The 25,101-nt window shown below is 37.2% G+C and overlaps 1 protein-coding gene across 3 annotated transcripts; it reads right to left on the minus strand.

The window, feature by feature from the left end:
• Window positions 1-3,509: 3,509 nt before the first annotated feature.
• DDX1 (DEAD-box helicase 1) lies at window positions 3,510-24,787 on the minus strand. 3 transcript variants are annotated; one of them, XM_066314777.1, is made up of 26 exons: window positions 24,768-24,787; window positions 21,457-21,508; window positions 20,508-20,571; window positions 19,950-19,979; window positions 19,617-19,713; window positions 18,085-18,132; window positions 17,883-17,966; window positions 16,444-16,527; window positions 15,898-15,974; window positions 14,586-14,658; window positions 14,397-14,473; window positions 13,596-13,710; window positions 12,937-13,075; window positions 11,822-11,882; window positions 10,581-10,679; window positions 9,836-9,925; window positions 9,033-9,221; window positions 7,945-7,996; window positions 7,364-7,510; window positions 6,605-6,696; window positions 6,001-6,073; window positions 5,499-5,571; window positions 5,340-5,382; window positions 4,997-5,092; window positions 4,171-4,291; window positions 3,510-3,839 (listed from the first exon to the last, which is right to left on the minus strand). In XM_066314777.1, the coding sequence occupies exons 2-26, from the start codon at window positions 21,504-21,506 to the stop codon at window positions 3,709-3,711; spliced, it is 2,205 nt and encodes a 734-aa protein (XP_066170874.1). In that variant the 5' UTR covers window positions 21,507-21,508; window positions 24,768-24,787; the 3' UTR covers window positions 3,510-3,708. The 3 variants fall into 3 exon arrangements, with proteins under 3 accessions (XP_066170874.1, XP_066170873.1, XP_066170875.1); XM_066314776.1 differs by lacking the exon at window positions 24,768-24,787 and adding an exon at window positions 23,373-23,467; XM_066314778.1 differs by lacking the exons at window positions 10,581-10,679; window positions 24,768-24,787 and adding an exon at window positions 23,373-23,467.
• Between the last annotated feature and the right edge of the window lie 314 nt (window positions 24,788-25,101).

The raw sequence follows: 25,101 nt of genomic DNA on the forward strand, positions 1-25,101 counted from the left end.
ATAGGAGTGCAAGGGAGAGGGGTATACACCTCTTGGTAAAATTCTTCCTTTGAATCTTCTGCCCAGTTTTCCTTCCTCTTTCTTACATATCCCTAATCTAATTGAAATGCAGCTATTTTGCTAACTGGCTTAAGCAGGAGCCCAGCTTACTGCATTATATAGATATTCACATATGGTAGTGACCACAGGCCAATTACCTCTTCAAATAGACCAGGCACGTTTATTTGTGTGTGTGATTCCATAAACATGAGAAGACTGAAGTACAAGTCTGTGTTGCCAGCAGCAATTTTGTCTGCTTTCACAGTAGCAAAACAGAACCATACTTAAAGCATAAGAGACCAGCAAACTCCTGCCTTTGGAACTTGCTAAAAGGGGGCCCCAGCTCAGCAGTTTGGACACTGAGTGGCAAACACCATCTGTATCCTTTTCCCTTCCATAAAAGGAACCTTTATAGGAGTGTAAAGGAAAACAAAGAAAGATTACTAGCAGTAGTTATAAATGAATAGTTAATCATCCAATAAGAATGTGAGTTCTCTCAAAGACATTGTGCTAAAGAAAATTAGTCAAAAAAAGCTATTGAACAAGATGCTCCAATAAGCAAGTGATAAACTCAAAACACCAAACAAAAATGTCTCCCTAAGCCAATTTTATAACTATTAGTAGAATATAACTAGCGAAAAAGAAAAAGTTTAAACTAGAATTTGTATTTTGTTCATTTTACCCGGCAAAATCTTGAATTTCCCATATTCCTGCCTTTTGGTCAGAAAAGCTGAAGCACAGCAAGAATGCCGACATGGGATTTGCTTCCAATTTTGACACCAGCAAATTGCAACAAATACTGCCAGGGGTACTTATGAAAGCCTATTTTTTGTTTTTGTTTTCAGTTTGTGAGCGCTAGAAATCAAGCACTGAGAATAAAAATAAATACAGTTTTGACATGTACAGTAGCAAGAATTAGCTTTGTATCCAGACAAGGAGCAAGCCCTCTAAGGCAGAAGTTAGTGGATTAACAATCGGAACGGCTCACACTGCATGTTTATTCAAGCCTCGACAAGAAGTCAGGCAGCGAAGCAAGGGCCCTTCATTGTGAGATTGTGTTCCACACAAACAGCTCTAACAGCTTTAAAGTCTTTTTTTGTTAAGGAGTTTGTTTGTTTCTAAAGAGGGGAAAAAAAAAATAGGGAGAATGTAATTGACCCAGTTGGAAGCAGCAGGCTGGTGGGGAAGGGGCATACGCGGGACACGAGCACCACCACATGGGCACGCCTGGGCCAAGGGCGAGCAGCCGCAGCGCCTCCGGAGCCCACCCAGCCCTGCAGCCTACGGGCAAAGCTACCTTTACAGATACGCACGACAAGTAGGTAACTTGATTTCTACCTGACTTTTTTCCCCCCAATCACTTGGAACATTCCCATGTTCCCATCACCTGATGCTGATTTTTTTTTTTTCCCCTTAGGCAGCAGTTGATTTTTAACATCCTGTACAAAACCACCTTCATCGCTTGACTGGTGTGAAAGCAAGTCAGTGCTTGGTTCAAGACAGGCAGTTAAAGCTTTTAACTGGAATCATGCCAATCAATCTAGATATGGCTTCCTGTAACTAGGTGTAAAGGCACTTCCATTCCCAAATAAAAATAACAAGAGGCAGAGAACATGATATCAGGGAAAATTGTCAAACTTAATTTGGTGTAATTCCTTTCAACATTTTATTTTATTTTGGTTTTTAAGATTTTTTTTTAATAGCCCTACTTGCTTTCTGAAACAATGTCAAGTTTTCCAGTAAGTCCAGTGTAGTGGTTTAAGATAGCAGTAACTGGAAGTAATATAAAACCACCAAATCAGATCCCTTAAAACAATTGCTAGCTTATATGCCATCTGATCTAAATACTTTTCCTAGAGACTACTGATTACAGCAGCGGGGATTTTTTGCCCTTTAGCACAAGATACAGTTAAATTCTTGACATCTCACACAGCTTTTGAAGTCTTCAACCAGAAACTGCCCTGTACCTCTTTCATGCATTTGAAGGCATATCAGCAAAACCCTTCTGAAAGCAAGTATACATCAGGCCATTGTAGTAATTTCAGCTCCAGCACTAAGAAAATACAAATTTTGGTAAGAATTGATGTGCCTAGGCTTTATGCTTTAAGTAATTTTCATTTTCAGCATTTTTTTCCAGCCCCGATTAGTCATGATTTGTAATTATTCACTGAAGTTTGGATACTTAACAACAAATCTTGAAAGCTATCAGCACTTGGGAAATGTAGCAAATGCAGAATAGCACATTTCAACAAAAAGATCAACATTCCCAAGGCTCTGATTCCATCTATCCCTGTGATTTAAAAATATTTCCCAAGATATATCTCTAAAGTAGACGAAACTGGTTTTAATCTCTCAGCTTCAACTGGGAAACATGGATTATCTAATTTCTTCTATATCTAAATGATTTTAGGCATTGCAATAAATTGATTTTGATTGACTTACAGTTGACAGATTTCATTACTTTTGTCTGACAAGACCAATGCAACATACAACAGAACTTTTCTTCGCAAGTTCTAACAAGCATCCAATATGATCTCCTCTCTCCTTGGGATCAAGTAATAACACAAATTGTTGTAAACGCAATACTTCATTTAAATTAATGAGAAATATGTGTTTTTATTACAATCCCTGGGTCTCTCAGTCTTCCCTCTCCAGGTAACACTACAAACAATTATTTGCTCAATGTGAGTTTAAATTGTCACTGCTTTTTGCAGAGATGGAATGCTCTGTAAAAAGACTTCACAAAGAAGGCAAAAGTTTACTTGGATTTGTGGTTGTCTGGCACTCCCAATGACCTGAGACATTTGGAGGACAATTTGCAGGCAAAGTCACTGAAATTTCTAATTACCATTAGAAGAGACACTAGAGGGGGGAAAAAAAAAATCTACAAAGAAATTCCAAACCAGATTGCAGTAACTTCATCTGAACAAATTCAGCGTGTCTGAAAGCAGCACAAGAGGCATTAAGTACTTCAGCTTATACTGCTTCATGAAAAAGCTTTTCCTGCAGTTTTATTAAATGCTTTGATACTCACATGGTACACCCCTATGAATTCAAGAGTGTTGTAGAAATATTTGTAACAATACTGCTACAATATTGTACAATTCATTTCAGAAATTTAAGAACTATTAACTTTGAGAAGTCTAGAACTACAGAATCAAAATGCAGTTATTACCCTAGATGAAGGGGTTTAGGATAACAAAGCGCTTCAAATACATATCTGAGATCTGGGGTTTTGGATTCAGTACCTTAAACGTAAACAGCTGTCTGAATAAGTATGAACCTATCTTTAGTCAGTCCAGCATTAAAAATTTACAGTACACAAATAATTATTTTTAATATAAATAAATAAAAATATAAAACTCTCCTCCCATGTTTGCCTAACTACTCTTGTACTTACAATAAACTAAACCATGCAAAGAATGATTCTGTAAATGAATCCTTTAAGGCAAAAAACCCAAACAAAACCATTTCATCTTTGACTTGTTTTATTTTATTAGGAGAACAGCTAACTCAAAGTTAACAGCGCTGAACACTCTGTTCCTCATGCAAGAATTATATTTAGTTTTAATCGTTTTCTAACTACCTCTACTCAGAGACAGTGTGGGATTTTTGTATTTGCAGGGCAAAGCATTTATTAACTCAAGCCTTCTCTCTAGAGTGGCACAATTAGAATGTTCTGAACAGCTGGTTAGGAAGATAGCCAAGATGCAAGAAAGATGTCTGAGCCTCTTTTTCAAGGGCAGCCAACTCTTGTACTGTAGGTGCCAGAATATCCACATGGCCCTTATACAGTCCACCTGCCAAAAGAGACACAATCTAAATTACACGTTCAAAGCTATTTTTCAGCAGAACTAACAATGCCCAACCACAGTCATTCAGAAAGTTAATTACTTTGTTAAAAAAAAGAACAAACAAACCAAAACAGGTATACACACTCTTGTCACTTGCAACCCGTAGGCTCCATGTAACAAATGCAGAAGATAGCAAAGAACTAGCAGCTTTTTATAATCCATTTATTTATAATCAATTATTTATTTACTTGTAATCTATTATTCTGTAGTTACACACAAGACAAGCAGAAAGCTGAGCACTGCATAGCAAGGGAACTCGAGAGCAGTTCATTCTTACCGCCCAGAGCTCTTTTCTGCCCATATGTGACTTTCCCATCAAAATCATCCACTGGTACTTTTATGTCTGGTTCAACTTGGGCAATAGTGCAGTTTAAGTGTTCTTCAATCTCCCCCAGCAACTAAGAGAAAAAAACTCTTTAAGTACTCTTATGGTCCAACACTAATCAAACTAGTATTCTCAACAGTCACATTTGAGTAGTTTGAACAGGAATGGTACAGAAAACAATTTGGTCACAGATACAGAAGACTAACACATTTTTATCAGCTTGGACTATACAAGTTCATTTACAATTTCACTATGGTTTTACACTACCTAGAAGTCTTTATTTCATTCACTACCCTACTTGTAAGAATGAGGCTACTTCATTATAAAGAACTCATAGTCCAAGCTTATTTGATGACAGATGAGGTGTATTTGCCTTTCTTTATTAGAGAAAGAAGGAAAGTATTGATTTTTAGCATGCATTCATAGCTGGTATACAAATCCCAATGAAAACCTACTTAAGTGATAAGCTATTTCCAGGTTAGAGAAACAACATTTTTAAGTGACAGTTTTGCAAATCTAAACAGAAGTGCATAACTAACATCCTCTAAATTCTTAACAGATTTTGGTTAGGAAGACTGTAAGGAAGCTGAACATACAACTCCAAAAAAATTGGCTGGAAGTATTAAAATAAGCTTTTATAATTACAACTTACAGAACATACACCCTGAAAAGTTTTCTAATTTCTTCTTTAAATGGAACCAGAAGTTATAAACACCCTAACTTCAACTGCAGAGGTGAAACAAGAACTTCATTTGCTTTATTTAAGCAAAATGCTTACCTGCATCTCATTGTACCATATGGTACAACCTCCTTCTTCCTTCAGTCTAGTGTTGTAACACCCTTTTCCACGACTACTGCATACATGATACCAAACCTAGAAATAATGGAAAACAACTTCTAAACTTTGTGAAATAGAACAGTGATTAGTACATTGTACATTAGTACATTGATTTTGACTAATTTTAGAATGAAAAAGAATACAGGCATCTGTTAAAGTTCTCCTTCAATTAAGCATGGACAAACAAGCAGTTTTTCAATGCAAGATAAGAAGGTCAGAGAGCAGCTGTGGACTGTACTTCAGTAAATAGTGTCTGTTCATCTTTGCTTTGGAGTATAATTACCTTTTCTTTCTCTTTTGCCACAAGGGAGATTGCCAAACCCATCCTGAAATATTAGAGGAGAAGAAAGGGAGAAATCTATTTCAGTAACTATTGCCACCTTGTGAAACAACAACAAAAAATACCAAGAAAACCTGGTGACTGCTCTGAATACACACATACCTCTCAGCTCTGCCAACTCTCCCGATTCGATGAACATAGTTCTGTTTTTCATCAGGGAGTGTCACGTTGATAACTGTGTAAGAGAGGGACAGTCCACAGAGAACACAAAAACTTATTTTTTTTTTAATATATGAGCTAAGGTCAGACATCTAAAATATGATTTTGATTGCAATTCCTCTCCTTAGCCTATGTACATACAGTTACAGGTGTAACCTACAATACCCAGAATAAAGGCGCTCACTCTCCAGCTGCTTTCTCCCTGATTACTTTTTGGCAAGAATGGAAAACCAAATGAACAACTTCCAAAAATGCAGAACATCATCAGGTATTTGAGAACTTACGGTGACTAACCAAATTAAATATTGCCTAGTTTAAAAGCCTTTAACATCTATGTCTCTTAAAATTATGCTATAGGTCATATATTTAACTACTGGACAGGACTGCAAATATATTGAAGCTCCAGTGCAATTCAATAGCCTAAGTTTAAAAAACTATGTCTTACCATATGGAACACCATGAATATCAATTCCTCTAGCAGCAACATCTGTGCAGATCAAGAAACGGACATCTCCTCTCTGCAAAAATGGAGTTGTAATGAAGTGTTGTGCTAAATACAGCAAGCAAAATCCCAAGCAACAAAACCACAGTTCTTTGCACTTACTTCCCCTTGAAGTCTCTGTACATTTAGGAACACTTCAAAGCATGAACAGCTCAGTGAATTTACATCTTTGTTTCTTCCCCCAACACCATAAGGCAAGCAAAAATCAGTCAATGGCTTAATCAAAACTAAACTGTAATATTTTAACTTTTTTTTTTTTTTTTTTTAAGTAATCAAGTACTAGACACTTTAAAACCCAATGTAATTTCTAGAGTTTAAAGTTGGGTTTTTATTTCAAAGCAAGCCCACTATCTTCTGAATTCAAACTCACAAAGATCATATTGATTACCAGTACAGAATTTCACCTACAGAAAATGTGCCTCACAGTTTCAGGAAGTGGGACATTTGAGTGCCGTTTCATTTAAATGGAGAACTAGGAACAAAAATTAACATATGAATTCAGGTATTAGGAGGTAAGGATAAAGCATTCAAGAATCTGCTACATCACCTTAAATCTTTCCAGGTTTTGCTTTCTTTCTTGAGGTTTTCTATCACCATGGAGACAGACACATGAGAATTGATGTCCCTTCCTATCAGGGCCTGAAAGAATTTACATGCATTAATAACATCACATAAAAATTATGACACAGAACCACACAGAACTGGAAATATTTCATGGGCAAAAAAAATTTCACAGGCATTGGGGCAGAAAAAAATACTCAAGGTAAGTAGTACACTCTTTCTCTCTCCTCCCCAGAGCACATCTGTGCAGGCACTTCTCCTTAATCCTTCCTGCTCTAAATTTCCCCATTTCTACAAATGACTGTCTTCACCTTTCTCCTCACACATCCTTTTCATGGTTCCTGTGTTTTCTTTCACATTTCTCCTTCTGCATCTTCTTATGTGTGAACGTTTCTTCCCATGTCTCTTGCCCTTACCAAGTCTTAACTTTACTAGTCTGTTTCAGCACAGGGACCATACATGTTCTCACTGGTTCAGATTTTGGTGCATGACAGGTTTCCATTCATTTCAGAACTATCCAAAACAGGTACTAGACAGTTCACTGCCTTCTTTCACAAAGGGCATCCCTGCAGCTGCCTGCTACAAACCCCTGAATTTTATGCCCAGTCAGTATGTAAAGGAACCTGAAGCACAATTTTATTTGTGCTCTGTCCTAGTACTGGCGACCTCTATCACAGAAGTTTGGTGTTGTAAAAACATGGAAGTGAGAAAAGTGAGATGAGTAAGGTTGACATGAAAGCATTACCTCCACCCTGTTGGATGAAGTATTGCTCCATATTATCACAGTCTATTTTAGTCCTGCAGAAAATAATGGCTTGGTCCATCTTGTGCTCTTTGATTGCCCGAACAGTGTATTCTCCCTTGAGAATTTTAATAGCTTCAGACCACATTTCTAAATAAAAATAAAGAAGTTATTTCACTCAAGTTGTTTAAAATCATGGAGAACCTTTGAACTGCATACCTTTGAAGTCCAGCCTTTGAATAAACAGCTAAACTTTTATTACTAGAACAAGTAAGCTACACCTTCAGTTTTTATGTCTCCCCTCCATGCTCCTGTGCTCCAAGAAGATACAATACAGAAAGAACAAAAGCATTCAGAAATTTCAGGTTTCTTGTACACACCAACAAAAACTAGTCTACAAATCTGCAAAATATATATTCAAGTCTCTTTCCCACTCCCCAGGTACAGAAACACATCTTTTTTCAAGACTATGAGAATGTAGAAATAAAATTTTGGAGGAACATGACTCAAGACAAGTTTATACTATCTTTACTTCAAAACATTTACAAAAATTTAACAAACTACTTCTTACAGCTGCTCATTACCTGGAGTGTTAGCGCCAGGTCGTGTATTGTCTTTTGCATGTACTTCATCAGTCTAGGAAAAACACAAACAAAAAAAAAACCCCAAGTCAGTAGTCTGCTCTTCACAGAGAAATACTTAACTCCATTAACTTGTAACTAGGAAGAAATGGAAGTTTAAAAGTAGTCTTAGCATTCTGTTCTCCCACCGCCCACGTTCACCTACCTTCAGCCAAAGGAAAGTCTTGTGTTTAGGCACACAAAACTTGTTCATAAAAAAGGGCAAAAAAAAAACCCCTATGTAGAAACTGGATACGAAATACTTTGAACAAAGAGAAGAATTAAAAACACCCAAACAAACCTGAATAAAAAGATATGGTAAAATATAGTTAAATCACATAAACAGTAGTTCCTTAGCTTCTCCCCTATGCTAGACTGAATTAGATATAAACTTAAAATCCAAAAGAAAAACACATACTAAGGCTTAATGAAAAGGTACTAACATGTGACAAACAGAGGTTACAAAGACAAAGAGGGATTAAGAAAACCTATAGACTTGTTACTGCATCAGAGTGGCCAAGAACAAAATTTGGTTCCAAGTTATTCAGAATTTGAATATTAAAGACCTGAACAGCCAACACCTTCTCACATGGACAGGTGTCAGGTGACTGTAGAATCTGGAGTCTCAAATGCAGTCTGATATGAAATCCATTCCCATAAAATCTGCTCATCTCAGATTTTGGTTGGAGACACAACTACATTACAGAATGATCCGTCTTGGCAGGTTTATTTCCTTCTGCCAAGTCAGAAAAGAGGAACTAAGTACTGTTAGGTCATGGATCATTAGCTGTGAAAAGAGTGAAAAAGCACAGTGCCATTGCTCTCTAGTGCAAATCAGACTGTTACTCTGTCAAGCTCTTCCTCAGCCATGTTTGTAACACTGAGCTGTTCTGGAACAGTGTTATGACATAATTGATATGATCCTGACTACCATGGAACAAACCATTTCAGATTAAGCTGTTTCAATAGCCAGTAAAGATCCTTCAACATTAGGCCCCTGTTCAGAAGGTTAAATAAGTAAACATGGACAAATAACCTCAATCTCCACTTACTCTGATATGATTCTTGCCAAGCCTTTCCCAGAGTTTATCAGCTTTTGGATTTACAGGCACAACTACGTGGTGTACAGTTTCAGGGACAGAATCTTCTCCTTTCAAATCAACCCAAGTAGGAAAATGCATGATTTTTTCAGATAGTTTCTTCACATCAAAAGAATGCAGTGTTGCAGAGCACACAATCACCTGAGAAGACAAGAGCCATATGGATACTATTGAAGATAAGATCCTCCCATTCCAAAAAGGTGGGAGTAGAACTGGATGAATGTTATGTAGTTGAATAGCATAATGTAGCACAGCAGAAAGAGTATGGATTTCATCACCACAGGAACCACTCAGCTCCAAGAGTCAGGACACAAAATAAATTGCTTAACTCTTCTCTTACAAAGACCCAATGAATCAGTAGGAAGAATGCAGAATTACTGAATGCTGATGAATCAAGATTATTAACACATTAGAAATCATAAAGTATGTATTCAGTCATATTTTGCTATATATACATAAATAATTCAAATCAAATTGAAAACTGCTGAATATTAGGCTTTGACATCTAGAATACTAAAAATACATATTCCACAGGCAATTACTGAACTCACTGAACATGTGTTCGTTTTGGACAAGAGCTTTAGCAAACTCCACTTCAAAGAAGTGTGCTCCATGCCAAATAATAGTCAAAAACTGAAAACAGAGCACACCACGCACCCCAAAAAATATACAAACAAACAACAACAACCTTCCCCCAACAACAACCCCCCTCCACCTCAACAACAAAAAAACCCCAAATCACAGACATTTTATACCTGAAGCCTCTTTCCATCTGAGGTTATCTGAGGAATTTGACTGTGGATCCTGTTTATGAAATCTGAATAGCCTTGGAGGAGAAGGCCATCCTACGTGGGGATGAAATAAAAGAGATAAAGCTGCAAATCTCTCTTGTTTCTCAGTCTTTACACTTGAGTTAGACGAGCAATATACTCCTACTCTCAGAAGTTCTTGCATTTAATTAGATGGACAGGTCAATGCATGGCAGAGGTATTACTAAGGAGAAAAAGCCCAGTAAAAATGTGGAGCATTTACACTATAGCTGCTGTACTTCACAAGAAGCTCAGCAGCTACTCGTAGCTAACACCCCAAGGCATTTGATCTTTGTGAATATTGAGTTGTACAACAGGTCAGAGAGGCGCCCTTATGACTGGCTTCAAGACCTGCTGGATTAACTAACACTTATATTTTGTCTTTGTCATTTGAGATCCCTGCAGTGACAGGGACAGACTTCAGTACCTTGTAAATACAATTTGAAATGTATTTTTCTATCAGAAAAATTCCAAACAGATTTAACAAAGAGACTATGAGGGTAGGGGGAAAAAAAGTAGGTTACTATGGTTGCAAATGATGAGAGGATTAAGCTGCAACAGCCTACAGGTATTTAACTGTTCCAACTGAATTATCAAATACTACAGAACAATAATGTTTTACTCTTTTTTTTTGCAAATATCATGTTGCATTAAAGAACAGAATTTAAGCAGCACTTAGTTCTCTACATACAGCTTCATCCAGAACCAGGAATCTAACTTGAGATAAATTAATCTTCCCCGTTGAGACCAAGTCATCCAGCCTTCCAGGAGTTCCAACTACAATATCCACCTATGAAGTACATAAAGAGTATGGGTTGGTGCTGTAACTAACTAGAGGCATTAGAAATTTAATTTAAGGTTAACATTATGAGACAATTATCAGTATAATGCTTTATCTTCTATTAATTATAACTTCATACAATCCTAGAGTAACTTGAGTTGGAGGGATCTCTTGAGATCATCTGGTCTCCACTCCCTACCTTCACATGCAAACCAAGGACAACTTCCAAGTTACTTCAGCTAGCTGCCTAATACAATTTTCAGTACCCTTCTGGAAAGGGATCCCACAACTTCCTCTCTGGGCAACCTGCATTTTGTTCTACAGTCATTTCACAAGCAGAATCTACCTTAGGGGGGAAGCCTTCCCTTAATTGAGAAGTACTGTGCCCCTTTTTTCCTTCCTTGAACCCCAAGCTGTGTAATTTTGTTACCTAAAGCCAACAAATAGATGTGTTTTTAAACGGGGATAACTTTTTCTCATGGTGGAAGGATACAAAGTCTATAGCTATACAAATAAATTAAAAGTTTGCCAGACAGGAGGGTTCACAATCAAGAACTTAGCATTCACATGGAAGTCAAATAATCTTCCAAGTAAGTTCAAGTAGGGTTAACAGAAAATTTTTATTTTTGCAGCTAGAATCACTAGAAAATTTATCAATAGTGATGTGCTTTCACTTCCAAAGGTGAGTCTTAAATAAAAAACATGACCTGTAACTCTGTTCTCCCTAAATTGGGACTGAATCAATTGTACATTCCATGCTGCTGAAACCAGACCACTTCCTTTTATGTAGGACTGGTTTGTAGTGTAGGCTCATCTTGATAACTGCAGACTATTTTTATTCACAAAAACATGGAACAGAAGTTAATAGTAAAACTGTCTAGTTGGTTAAGGACTAATGGCAAACAATTACACCTTTAAGATTTTCAGGAATACAACAGAATTTGACTAAGTACTGTAAGTTCTTGTATTGACATGGAAGTAAAGGAACAACTGTGAGACTGGTGCAACATGGGCCTACTATTGACTGTACATTTTCTTTTTAACATGTTTATTATTCTTATTGCATGAGTTACCACCATTAATATCCTTTAGCAACATCATAAATTACTCAGAACCCAAACTAATAAATCATATGAAAAAACACAACTTACACCTTGTTCCAGTACAGAGAGTTGATCTCTTGCAGCAACTCCACCAATAATTAGCAGTTCCCTAAAATTACATCAATGTATTTGACATTTACCCATTTATTATTTTCAGAAAGTATACTAAACATCTGTCTGAAGACTGATTCTTTTATTGATAGCTGACAATTAACAACTCTGAACAATATTTTTAAGAACAAAATTATAGAAAACATTAATTCTGAAATTCATCCTTTCACATGCAGTGTACTGTATTTTAATTCAAGTGAAAATTTTGTTACCAAACTGTATTTGAATGTGATTACTTTATCACTGTTGTACTAAACAAATTAGCACCTTAACCAATTTTGTTACAAAAAATGTTTCTTAATTTCAAAAATAATGTAACTTAGTTCAAAAAAAGTTTCCTGTGTCCTTGAAAGTGAGAAATGCAAATAACAGTAAACTAACTGAATCTTTCATTGTAGCCTTGCCCATTTCTATTGCTTAGTCTCAGCAGTTCTAGTAAATGCACTCTTATAAACAGATTGCTGTTTAGAATTGGCAGATGTTTATGTTTTAGAAGCACAGTCAAAGCAGAGACAACTTAAATTCAAAGCAACTTATAGAGGATTCATTTTCCAGAATTGCATCTTCATAATTTGTCCTGTAAGCACATTAATTAAAGAGAGTAGACCCTGTATATAACTATTTGATGGAGATGAAAAACAAAGTAAATGAGGGGGCAGAGGGAGATGGGGGCATAGGAAATGTTTAGGAAAGAAGGGCAGTAAGCAAGCAATGTTTTTAGCCAAGAAAAGCATGTGAAGTAGCACACTAGTTATGACTGATAATTAAAAAAACACACCTACCCACCAAATTTGTTACACAACAAAAAGGCAGTTCACAGATAAAACACACCAAAACCCCCCTAAGTGGTCTAACTATAGTTGAAAAGTCAGAAATTTGGCTGGTAGCAGGTTATTACTGATATTATTAGCAACACTGCAGATTATGCTTCACTTAGCTATGAAGTGGAACATCCCCCCTTGCCCATCTCCTCACGAAGTTACATCCATGGAAAATATATAGCCCTATATATATCATAGAACCATAAATCCAACCAACAAATTCACTATTACCTTAATTTGGGATTATCAACATATTTCTTGAACTGCTTCACATTGTTCAAAGTTTGTTCTGCCAGCTCTCTTGATGGTTCTACAATCAATGCCTTTGGAGCATTTGGAAGGTTCTGTGCTTGAACCACTTGAGCATTTCCTAAGTGAAAAAAAAAAAAAAATCACCATTAAGACAAACTACACTCCTATTCTGGAGTTTTTGACTGGAAAGAGATTTGGAGTTTCTTATTAGTAATTAAAACCTAATAATTCTAAATGCTCCATTAAGAAGTGATATGACTGCTCTCCCAATTACGAGTAACTTCAGAATAATGTTCAGAACTTACAAGTGGGTGTACTGATCTTACAGGATAACCCATTTTATTCTGAGGCATAAAGACACACAGACACACACTTTTATGATAACACTGTTGAAAAAAAGTCCAGCTAAGGTTTTTATCTGATGTACTTCTAAATTCAAAATATTAAAGACTATTGGTGGTTTAAGCGTACGAAAATCTGGCACACTCTGAAAAAAGCAGCAATTGCTTCATTACTGCTGAATTCAAGATCTTTCTGATGGCAATTAAAGATCAAATAGAGATCAATAGAGATCAAAAGGTGCTCTGTGACACAACCTGAGTACAGGAAGAAGAGAAGTTTGTAAAAATCTAACCTACCTGAGTGTTGTGATTTTACAACGCTACCCTCAGGAGCCTTGCAAAGACCAACATAGCCATCTTTTGGTGGAAACTTGAAATCTTCTTCACCAAAATTGAATTTCAATTCAGCATTCTAGGTTTCAAGAAAGTCATGTCATACAAATAGATTCAAGAGACAACATAAAATGAGAAACAACTCAATAATGAAAAAAACCCAGAAAGACAAGGAGATAGGGCAGGTGTTTTCTTCTCCCATCTTATACATTCCTCTTCCCCAAGTTGATGGAATTTAAAAAAACCCCAAACAAACAAAGCCAACAAAAAAACCAAAGCATTTTTTCTAAGTTACACATTTCTTTAACCACTGTAATCTATATAGTTTTGCTATAATCTTTACTGCTTGAGAGACAGACTTACAAAGACTAACTGAGAACAACACAGTACTACATTACTACAGTAATGTTAGAGTTCAGAACAAGTGAACAGGACAGCTGACTTTCAAGCTATTTGCTTGTATCAGTCAAATGGCAGTGTACCAAGGTTTAATACACAGAACATGGTACTGTTATTAGGAATTAATTATCCATGCTGCTCTACCTATAAATTCAAGATTAAAATTTGAATTTAAACATTTAGCTGAAATGCTATTCAAAGCTAATACACACACATTATTACTTCAGTAGTGAATACTGGTAAACCAAAGAAAACTGACTTTACATGCACAACTGCAGGTGGCTATGCAAATTGTGTACTTAAATAGCTCATTAACAAACCCAGAAAAATTATAATCATCTTGGACATCTGTAATATGCCTGTTACCTTCAGTACACAAGCTGCAAAAAGTGCTTGGTTCCTTATATGTGGTGGGATTTCAAATGCAAGGCCAAGGTCCTTCCCTGAAAGTAGGGTTAGTTCAGTCAGACTCTGCAAGTGTGTGAGTTCCTCTCCCTTTCTCCCCCCAGGTGAAAGCATTCAAACAGAATTCCAAAGAAACAGAATAAAACCTACCGTTTTTGGAAAATTTTATTTGTCCTTTTTCTGTGTCTAGATAACACCCAATTGTATCATGCATAGTGAATTCCTGCAGGGAAAAAAAAAAAAAAAGAGGTTTGTGAAGCTAAGACATTTTCAGTGCATTAAGAAGACTTAGTGCTTATATTCTGTCAGCTTTTAGTTTTCCCACCTCTCCCTAGTAAATGCTGATGCTTGATAGAAGTCAAGCAAGTTCAATTTATTTCAGTAAGATCATTGTAGATAGAACACATTTTTATTTGATTACAAGTCTTCAGTAAACTGCCCAATTGATCTTAGATATTTAAACATTTATTACTGCTCTAAATTTACTTCAAAAACCAAACACAATGCCAATGATACATTTAAGCCATTTACCTCGAAGTATTCTGCATTATGGAAAAGAACATTAGCCATGTATTTATTAGCCAATGTAAATCTAAGCTTAGAACACCAAACAGGGCATCAGAAACCTGTATTTTGACAATAATAAAAGACTAACTGTTGAAGATGACACTATATGCATGTTATGTATACTTAAGTTCTTTATTTAAGTATCTTGAGATCTATTAAAGGTGTTCAATAACATTTATATATTATAAAGTGCTCCTAATCAACAGCTGAAGAGTCATTACTAAACAAGCTACAGTAGTTGTAGGAGTTGCAAGTTTTATGACATTGAGTTCGTTATTACCACAAAAAGACTTGAGTTTCTGCTGTAATACTCATTTATAAAAATTATGTTTAAACATCTCAATTCCATTGCTGCATTACTCAAAAACCACTACAGGTATTCCCAGCAGACACTTCAGAAATGTATATTCAGATAATGGCAAACCCAACTCAATAGTTAGAAGTAGTGCTAACTACTAACTATGCCTTAATAGCAATTAATAATACATTCTGACAGATTACAGAGTTGTGCTATTACTTCTATTTTAATTTTTAGCACACAGAATATGATGCTGTCACTCGGATGTTCACAGTGTATCCAGACAGGTTGATCTATTCCAGCTAAAACTGAAGTAAGTCAAGACAAATCTCAAGAGGTCAGCAAACTTTTTGTCAGTAACACATAGCAAAACTTTAACTTCTAAATAAGAATAGATATAATTGCTGTCTTACCACTATCATGTCTCAAGCTTACAACTGCTTTTGTTCAATCTTTTAATAAGCTTTTATCCAAAAATGCTTCAATGTTCCATTATACTTTTGCCCAGTGAGCACTACTTCAAAAGACAGTTGATTATAACAGCACCAAGATGCAAAACTTTTAATAATATTTCTATCAAATGCAATTCAAGCTTACCTCACCATAGCTGTCAAATTGCTTGTTGTGAGATTTCTTACCAGTGCCACCAAAGCCAAAGCCAAATTTATCAGTGCCTGAAGACAAGACAATAGGCTTTTATCTTTTGGTTGACAGGTTATGCTTTTTTCTGTTGGTATTAGCAACTGAAATCTCCAACACTACCACATAAACAAATAATACACAGTGCTAACTAAAGATTTCTGACCTGGATGTACACCAAACTAGTACTTTTGTAGCAGTACATTTATAGATTTTACTAGTCTCCAGACATCTTCATTTAAAAAAAAAAAAAAAAACAAACAAAAAACCCACAAACAAAAAAACCCCCAAAAAAACAAAACATAAAAGGCAGTCACAAAAGACAAGAAAACACTGCCACAACCAAATACTTGCCATTACAAGAAGTAAAATACTTATACAAAACATTTTCAACTCTCTGATATTGGGATCCTTCCCAAGCAGTCTCTGCAACATCAGAACAAGACTCCACCCATTTCATGTCAATACAAAAACTATCTATAGGTTCTTCAGAATGAAACTCACCCAGATCTAGTGAAGCCTGCATAGTTGACCAACCAACTCTGCACAAGCCTTGGTCATGACAGGAAACTTCATAGTAGTATTTTCCTTTAAAAGAAAAAGAAAGGCTCTAACAATATCCAAATTCATTAAGCTGGTTCAGTCTTGCTCTTTCCAAGCCCACACAAATCTAACATTCCCAATCCTGCTAAAAGTGTCATAAAATTCCCATCTGTGCTTGTGTGAAAAGGTTGTGTTTGTACCTATGTATGGAATGAAGAAGGAGCAGGCAAAAGAGACAAAGTACCCACTGAGAGGTAGCATGTGAAAGGCTTCAAAGGAGTGACAAGCAAGAGAGAATACATTCCTACTGAGTGCACAGGAACTGAAAAACTCAGGACACAATATTCTGCAGAATTAGCACCAGACCATCAGAGCATGCCCCAGTATCAACAGCTGCTTGTGTCCTTTGAAGCACATCCAGCTGGCTGTCATGTACATTGAGTCTACAGAATTATCTGCACACCCTATGAAAGCAGAGTGTTTAGCGTCTTTCTGAACACACACCCAGAACCACTGCAGTATCAGGATGGCTCTGCTTCTAAGTGTTAGGGTCAGCCTCTTGACTACTGCTACAACCACAGAACCATGAAATTTTTGCATGCACAAACCTGGTTGAAGTCTGTGAGGAAACCACTCAAAGTACTGTGTGCTTAGCTATTTCCTAAAAAAATGCATTCTGATGAATCTTAGTTATGATTCTGCCTCCTCCAACTCAGTCTCCTATTTATGCCTGAAGATTTTTAGCTTTCTATTTATACTTCATCTATTTGTTGCTTAGTAGACTGTTAAATGCCTAGGTATAACTTCTAGTACTTTTCCAGCTTTCTTTCCACAGTGAACAAACTCTTTGATGCATCCCAAAAGTTTTGTTTAGTCTTGCTTGTTAGTTTACCAAGGACATTTTATTTTGTACCGTGTATTGTAGACATCATAAAGGTAGAGTCAGAAGACCAGGGGGAGGACTGCAGTGGGGCAGAACCCAGCAGGGAGGATTTACCTAACCAACTGCTCCTCTAACTGGACAATATTGGCTGGATATTGTAACTGCCCAATCTCATAAAATTGTATGAATCTAATCTGGGGTATGGTTTCCACCATATTGTGTACCTGAAGGCTTTCAAGTAAATTGTTGCTTGTCTATTATCATTTTAACATTATTTTGTTCTAAGGTTTTAAGGTTTTTGTTTTAACAAGGTTTTGTTCTACTTCCAGGCATCACTATCAGGGAAAAGGTAATTTACGACACAAGGAGAACAAAACAGAGCTATTTATCATTTCCAAGTCTTAAGCTACTAAATTTGGTCAGATGGATATGCAACCACTTACACTAACAATGGCAGGCATTTCAGCTAAAACTTTTCTAGAACAGTAACACAAAACACATCACTTTATATGTCTACCTTTTGTCACGCCTCTAGTTGCTCTGCATCCATGCCATTCTTTTATCTCTCTGCTTTGGCAACACAAGCCATCCGATCCAATTGCTGAAAATTACAAGACAGTTTTTAGTTAAAGAAATTGCCTAACTGCTTTTAGAAGAAAACTTTATGCATGCTTTCTTCTAGTTTATTCCTTTTTACCAAGCAAATGAGGACTACTCACCAAAAGCTGATCCTCTGTCATAGGGGTTCATTTGCCATTTATTGAGCACTAAGTTTGAAAGACAGTAACAGAAAAAACATTAAATCAACAAAGCAAGCCTGAAAACCTCAAATTAGAAGTTCAAATTGTTTCCACAGTGTTTGGCTTGGTTTTTTTGGGAAATAGCTTTGTTCCAATGAAATTCATGTGAGATCAAAACAAAGGTCTACAATCTGAAGGAGGGGCACAAATTCTTAATGCAAAGGTATTCTATGGAAGTTCACACTATTCCATTACGGAGAAAACAGATTAAGTTACTTAAAAACGAAACTGAAAACAATGAAGACTTATATAAAATAAGGCAGTTTCACACAATCACAATCTAATTCAGATAGAAAATATCTGAAACTATATTAAGAACAACAAATTTGAAACACATTATTTGTCATTTCGCTTCCAAGTTTACATTAAGGTATTTTTCAGGCTGTAAGTTAAAATGCCATTACTAAGGAGCTAAGATACATATGCACAGAATTTCTGACTTCATTTTTCATATGCCCAACAATATGCTGTAAAAAAATACATACACTATTAAAAGAACCAGATGTCATTTCAGTTAGGTTTACTGAGTGTATTTGTGTATTCATATTACATTCTCTTAAGGAGGATTTTATTTTAACTTTTTTTAAGTTGACTTTACTGTCACCAGTGTAGCAGTGGTTATAATGATGACAACTTCTGTAACATCTTCAGAGCACTGTTTGTGCAAACACTGTTCACTTACATAAAACTCAATCTTACCCATACCACAGACTGGACATGGTTATTTGCTTTATAGTTCCAAGCTTAATTAAATGGATGTATAATAGACTCTCAAGTACTGTGAGGATATTATCATAGTTACAATCCATTCTATATAGCTGAGTTCTGGCCTTGTGCATTTCCTGCTCAATTCAATATCTACTAGAACAAACTGTAGCAACTCAAGATGTTGTTGTTCAATTCCAAACCTAGGCAGATGCCAAAAGGAACACAACAGCTCTACTCAGCACACCATTATTCAAAGATCCTACACTGTTACCCCAGCCACACAAAAGTATGCTTGAGCCTAGAAGAGCTTTCTGCTCAACCCCACTTAATAGGCCCAACCCAACTCCGTGGTGTCATAGCTGGTCTCACCTATTCCTGCAACAGAAAGATGTTTTTTAACTCATTTTGAAGTGGGTATCACCACCACTTCAAATCTTGCAAGGCATTAACCTAGTGTTCAGGAGAACACTGGAAGACAAGGTGTGGATCAATCAGCCTCAAGCTGAAAACAAGAGCATTACTAAGTCAACAGTCAAATGCACACCAGTTCTTTCCATGATTCCACCAGTAAACTCATATTCATTGTTTAATAAAGCACTGAATGATGGTATTCTGTTTACATTATCCCGAATTATGGAAAAAAACCCTTATCTACTGGCAGGTTAATGTTACTCTTAAAAGTAACAAAATAACATGAGTTAGCAGGGTTTTGAATTTAAGGAGTGTGACATATAAAAACTTACCTGCCCCTCCAGTTTTAATAGTGGCTTTTCCTTTCTTGCCTTCCATTTGGTCTTTCAGTGTTTCATAAACAATTTGGATAACTGGAATGCTGAAAGCCTAAAATGAAAAGTTACTTTTATTCACAAGTTACACACTTATTTCCAGGCTTGTTTTTGGGTGCAGTACCCACAGTCAGAAACACTGAAATACATTCCTACATGTATGTTGGTAAAGACTATTATCAATAATGTTTAAGCACAGATACACATTCTCCCTCCATATATGCATACACAACATCTCTCGCCACTTAAAGACTTCTGCTTTCTGCTAATTTAAATTATTTGAATACTTACACCAGTTTTTCCACTCCCAGTTTCAGCAGCCTATAGGAAGAAAAATACAAGAGTTTAACCAGAACTGTAAGGACTGCTGTAGAATTCTATTTTGATAAACTATGTTTACTTTTTAGGAAGTCTTATTTTGGTTTATGGAATCAAGAACAGAGAGATCCATAAAAGACACAATGAACAAGGCAGACTAATCTGATACGTGCAAGGTTATTGATACTGCAGCATTGGCTTAGGCAGTATCAGCCATGTTCCATAGACAGCCATGTCAGATATTTACAGCCAAAAGGAGAGTATGTGAAATCAGACAGCCCTCATTCGTGTGGCAGAGCCTGTCAAGAAGTCAAAAAACAAAGCCTCATACCCTCAGATTTCATCTGCAAGAACAGCTGAAAACACACTAGGAACTCAAAGAGGCTTTTTCCTGAAAAATATACTTTCTGTTGAAGCAGGACAGATGAGCTAGTCTAACTACAGACCCATCTGGAAAGAACAAAATTCACCACACAACCAACAATTAAAAGACACAGGATTTCCATGAGTGGGGCTATCCTGCATGCATACCATAAGTACATCACCACCTCCCAGGATCAACGGGATGGATTCTGCTTGGATATCTGTGGGGAGACTACAGGAAAAAAACACGTTAATACAAGGTAATGTTCTACATAAGTTGAAAAAAAAATTTTACTTATATGGAAATTCGCAGAAACCACAGCCATCTGCAAGATAAAGCAGGCAACTGCTATTCCTCCTAGCTTGCAGCAGATTCAGCAGCACCTTGATAAGAGGCTCCATTTCACATCACTATGCTAAACTATAAAAGAAACTTATTAACTATTTTCTTTTGTCTTCCCTTCTTCAAGTTAGTTTTTCTTTAAAGCCAGCCCTTATTTACATGATTCCTGTTCAAATCTGGAAAAGGAATTAAAAATAACTAAATGTAATCAGCATTTTCAGACAATCACAGCTAATTAATACCATTTATATGAGAAGAACTACATACATTGAGTTTGTCTAGATTGACAACATTCTGAATGACAATTCAAAACAAAGTCTGAAGTAAAAACATTTCAGTCAAACAAGTAACCAAACACAAGAATAACAACATTTTCAGAAGACTGAACACAAGCATTAAGTTTGAAAAACACAATCATAGACCACAGTCTGGAAAACACATACTAAACTAGCACAAATTATCTGACAGTATTTAATCAAATAACCCCATGATATATAATAAATAAACGAGAGGCACAGAGTGAAACTTTTGTGAAACAAAACAGGTGAAGTGTAGGAGGTCATGCTCTGCTTATCCAAATTTAAATGTTACCGCTGCAGTCACAGTTTGTATTTTTCAGTCCTTCACACTACAGAGAAGCTCGTGAGATGCAATGACAGTTGGAGGAAAACATACATCCACTTTGCTTTAATGTGACAGCAAAAGAAGCATGGTAAGCTTTAAGAAGCATGTTATACATTGCTGAAAGGCAAATTAAGCCACACTCCTACTTACAGCCAGTCCATCTCCTCCACTGCTTGAGCGATCTCAGGCATAACACCCATTTCTGTAAGACAAGCAAAGAAAGGATTAAGCAGTGTTATTAACCCCATAGTGCCCAAAAAATTGCCAAGCATCCACACTTCCAGCTACAAACAGAACCACGCAAAACCACTTTTTTTGGCAACAGCATGTGCAGCCTTCACACTCACTGACAGAAATGTTCTACCCTTCTCACAGGCAGTTTTGAGAGCTGTCCCCACCTAGAGCAGATTAAGTCAGGCATGCACAGGGGCAGTAATAGACATAGCAGCAAAGCAAACACACTGGGAACAGAGAACCAGCTCCAGGGCAAGGCACTTATCTTTGCACCTTTAGGAAACTGCCTATGCAGACATCAGGGAAGACTTTGTTAATTGCAAATAGCCAACTTTCTCTACAGTTGAGGTGCAAACAGGAGAAAACACCTGCATCCTATAAGAACCAAATCTTGCCTGACCCACTTGCACCATGTACAATAAAAAGATAATGCTTTGATTTTGATAAAGTATTAACTACCTTCACCTTTGAAAGGTGGTTTTTTTTTCCTTGGATACTCCTTCTGGCAAACTTGTATCAAGATCTGATGACGTGTTAACTCAGACATGAGTTAAATTCAGAGTAACGTGTATGTTGAAAAAACAAATCCTCTGTATTTAAAAAGGAAAACCAAAGGAACCTGCAGCCATTCAACACAGGCAAGAGGAAAGGGGATCCTTTGATGGCAGCACACCATCAAAATAACAATTTATCTGCTGGTCATCTCTTTGGGTACATAAGGTTACTCTAAATCAATTCCTTCAACTATAAACATGCACTGTTCCAAGCAGAGGTTTTACACACTGGCATCTGCACTGCCACATGCTGGGTTTCAGACCCAGCATGCACATGGACACACACACACTGAGCTGGGCTGCTGCAGATGGATGTGTGCAGCCAAAAAGTATTCTTCCACTTGATATAATAAAAATGCTGCAAAAAAAGTGTTTTATTTGTAATGTGATTTCAGGAAGCTTTGATATTTTCAAGCGCTGGCCTGTACTCCTACAATAGTAGGCAATCCATACAAGCAACAAAGTCAACATCAATGAAAGTCAATTTCTACTGATTGCAAATTTTAAACTAATCCATACATATTTTTTCCCATATAATTCCAACTCACACAGTTTAATTCAACATAAAGTACATGAATTTAATCAAACAATGACACCATAACGTTTTCCTCAACTACATCCAAATTAATCCTGCTGTACAGCGTCTAAACCGACCTGTAGCCCTCGAAAAGAAGCTTCAGCATTGTTTCCCATGATAAAACGCAAAAAATTCAGTTAAAAGGAACAAAATAAAACATTGAAACTTTACAGAGCTCTGATCTTGGCTGGCTGCCAACTTCTACAAATATCTGCATGGGGAAGGGGACACTAAGAGTGACGTTTCCTCCTTTAATAATATGATTTTTGGATTACAGTTTGCGATTGTATACACATATATAGAATATATATTTTGCTAAACCGTATCAACAAGCAGAGCTTCTCTTATAAAGAGCTAGTTATTATCCACTGCTCTACAGAAGACAGTTATGATAAACCTCCTGTTACCGAAACCAGTCAGCGTGAGGAACTAGCTTAATTTTTAAGCAGCACCTTTGCTAAATCCACACATTCAATAAAACCTACAAAACCATTCCGGTAATCACTTCTCACAGCCTACAGAAGCCCGAGGACACGAGGAGAGGCACACACAATCCCCGCCGGCCTCGCAACCTCCAGCCTCATCCATGGTCAGCCACACCGTACTGCGGCCCGAGGAGCTTCCCCCGGCGCTGCAGGCAGCCGGGAACCGGAGGGCAGAGGCCAGAGGCTGCCTCAGGGCCGAGCCCCCGCGCCACGTACCCGAGAACGCCGCCATCTTGGCCCTGGGAGCACCGCGAACGGCGAAGGGCGCAGGCGCGCGGCCCGGCCGCCGCTTTATGGGGCCGGGTGAGCGCAGGAGCCGCCGCGCCGCGCGTTCCGCCCCGGCCCGTGTGCGCCCCCGGGCGTGGGTGATCAAAGCCACCTCAGAGGTACGTGTTAGGCATACGCTAATATACATTATTCTCCGCTTTTTACAAAAGTTTCCCCAAGTTCTGCACTATCTTGTTCTAGTGTGACTTCTAGTGACATTAAACGCGAGAATCTTCTGGGTTCTGTAGAAAAGAAAATGAGATTGCAAGTACAGAAATGCAACTTCTACAGTTACATCACAAACCAATGGTGCATTTGTCTGCTAAGTGGAAGGCACAGTATAAACTATTGCCTACTGCTTTCTGTTGTGGAACATAGCTTCAATCCTTCCAAAGACAGCATGAGATAAGACGCATCTGGTTCAAAGGCCAAATCCCCCCCCCCCCCAAATAAACATCTTTGACAATGTAGTTCTTTTGATTGTGTTGCAATTTGAATACTGGTTTTGTCCTGATCCTTTGTTTCAAGATCTTTTATAAAACTTGCTGAGCTCTACTGGCTGTTAACTTTCTATGTAGAAACTGGTGTTTCTACATGCAGAGAAAAAAATACAGCTGGGTATTTTATGCCCTTCATACCAGGCTGTTTGCATTGCAATGCTTTCTCATGTATTAATAATTCCTTTTGGAATATCTTCCTTTGATGTGCCTCTTTTCTTTCACTATTATTCACTATGTCTGTCAGTCATTAGTTTGCTTGCTTTCAGATTAATGACAAAAGTAGTAATTTTTTAAAGGCACAGATATGAATAATGTACAGACTCAACCATGACTCTAAGAAAACCTGTTTGTAGGCAGACCTTGATATCAATATGTACTGCTGCTTGTTGGTGTGGAACGTGGAGTGTAATTTACTATAAAACTCCCACAATTCTTTGAAACTTACAAACACAATATTATACTATTTACTATTCCTTTACAAGCTACATTGTCAAATGTAGTTTAAAAATACAGAAACAGTAAAATGGCTTTTTTTTTCTCAGTAGTTGTTTCTTCTTGAAGTCTTTCCTAAGTACCCAAGATAGCTTTCATATTGCCCTGAATCCCTAGTTTCAGAATTTGAATTTTTGTTTAACCTAATTCTAGGCTGCACAGTTGCCAACAAAAAGCTTACTAAACACAAATGAAAATTAGACTGCAGGAGCAGAAGTGTCAGGGTGTGAAGTAATTTTATTTCTATTTTACAAACGCTTTATAAAGTCGAGGAAATAGGCTGAAACATCAGTTTTAAGACTGTCCTCTCGTCCTGTTTCTTCTTGCCTGGGAGAAGACTGACCGCACCTACCCACAGCCTCCTTTCAGGGGGTTGTACAGTGATAAGGTCTCTCCTGAGCCTTCTTTTCTCCAGTCCAAACACCTCCAGCTCCCTCACAGGACTTGTGCTCCAGACCCTTCCCTGGACTCACTCCAGCCCCTCAATGTCCTTCCTGATACGAGGGGCCCAGAATTTACAAACAAGCTCAATTTATCTGCTTGAGAGAGCTGAACGCTACGGAGTTGAACTTGTAGAACTGAAACATTTACAAGTCCTACGTAACACTATTAAAGTTGGAAGAACACCATGCGACAAATCTCCCTTTTGTTATTTTATCCATTTTTCGCCCCTATTACCTAATGGC

Source organism: Sylvia atricapilla, chromosome 3, assembly GCF_009819655.1.
Source record: "Sylvia atricapilla isolate bSylAtr1 chromosome 3, bSylAtr1.pri, whole genome shotgun sequence".
In the NCBI taxonomy this organism is placed as follows: domain Eukaryota; kingdom Metazoa; phylum Chordata; class Aves; order Passeriformes; family Sylviidae; genus Sylvia; species Sylvia atricapilla.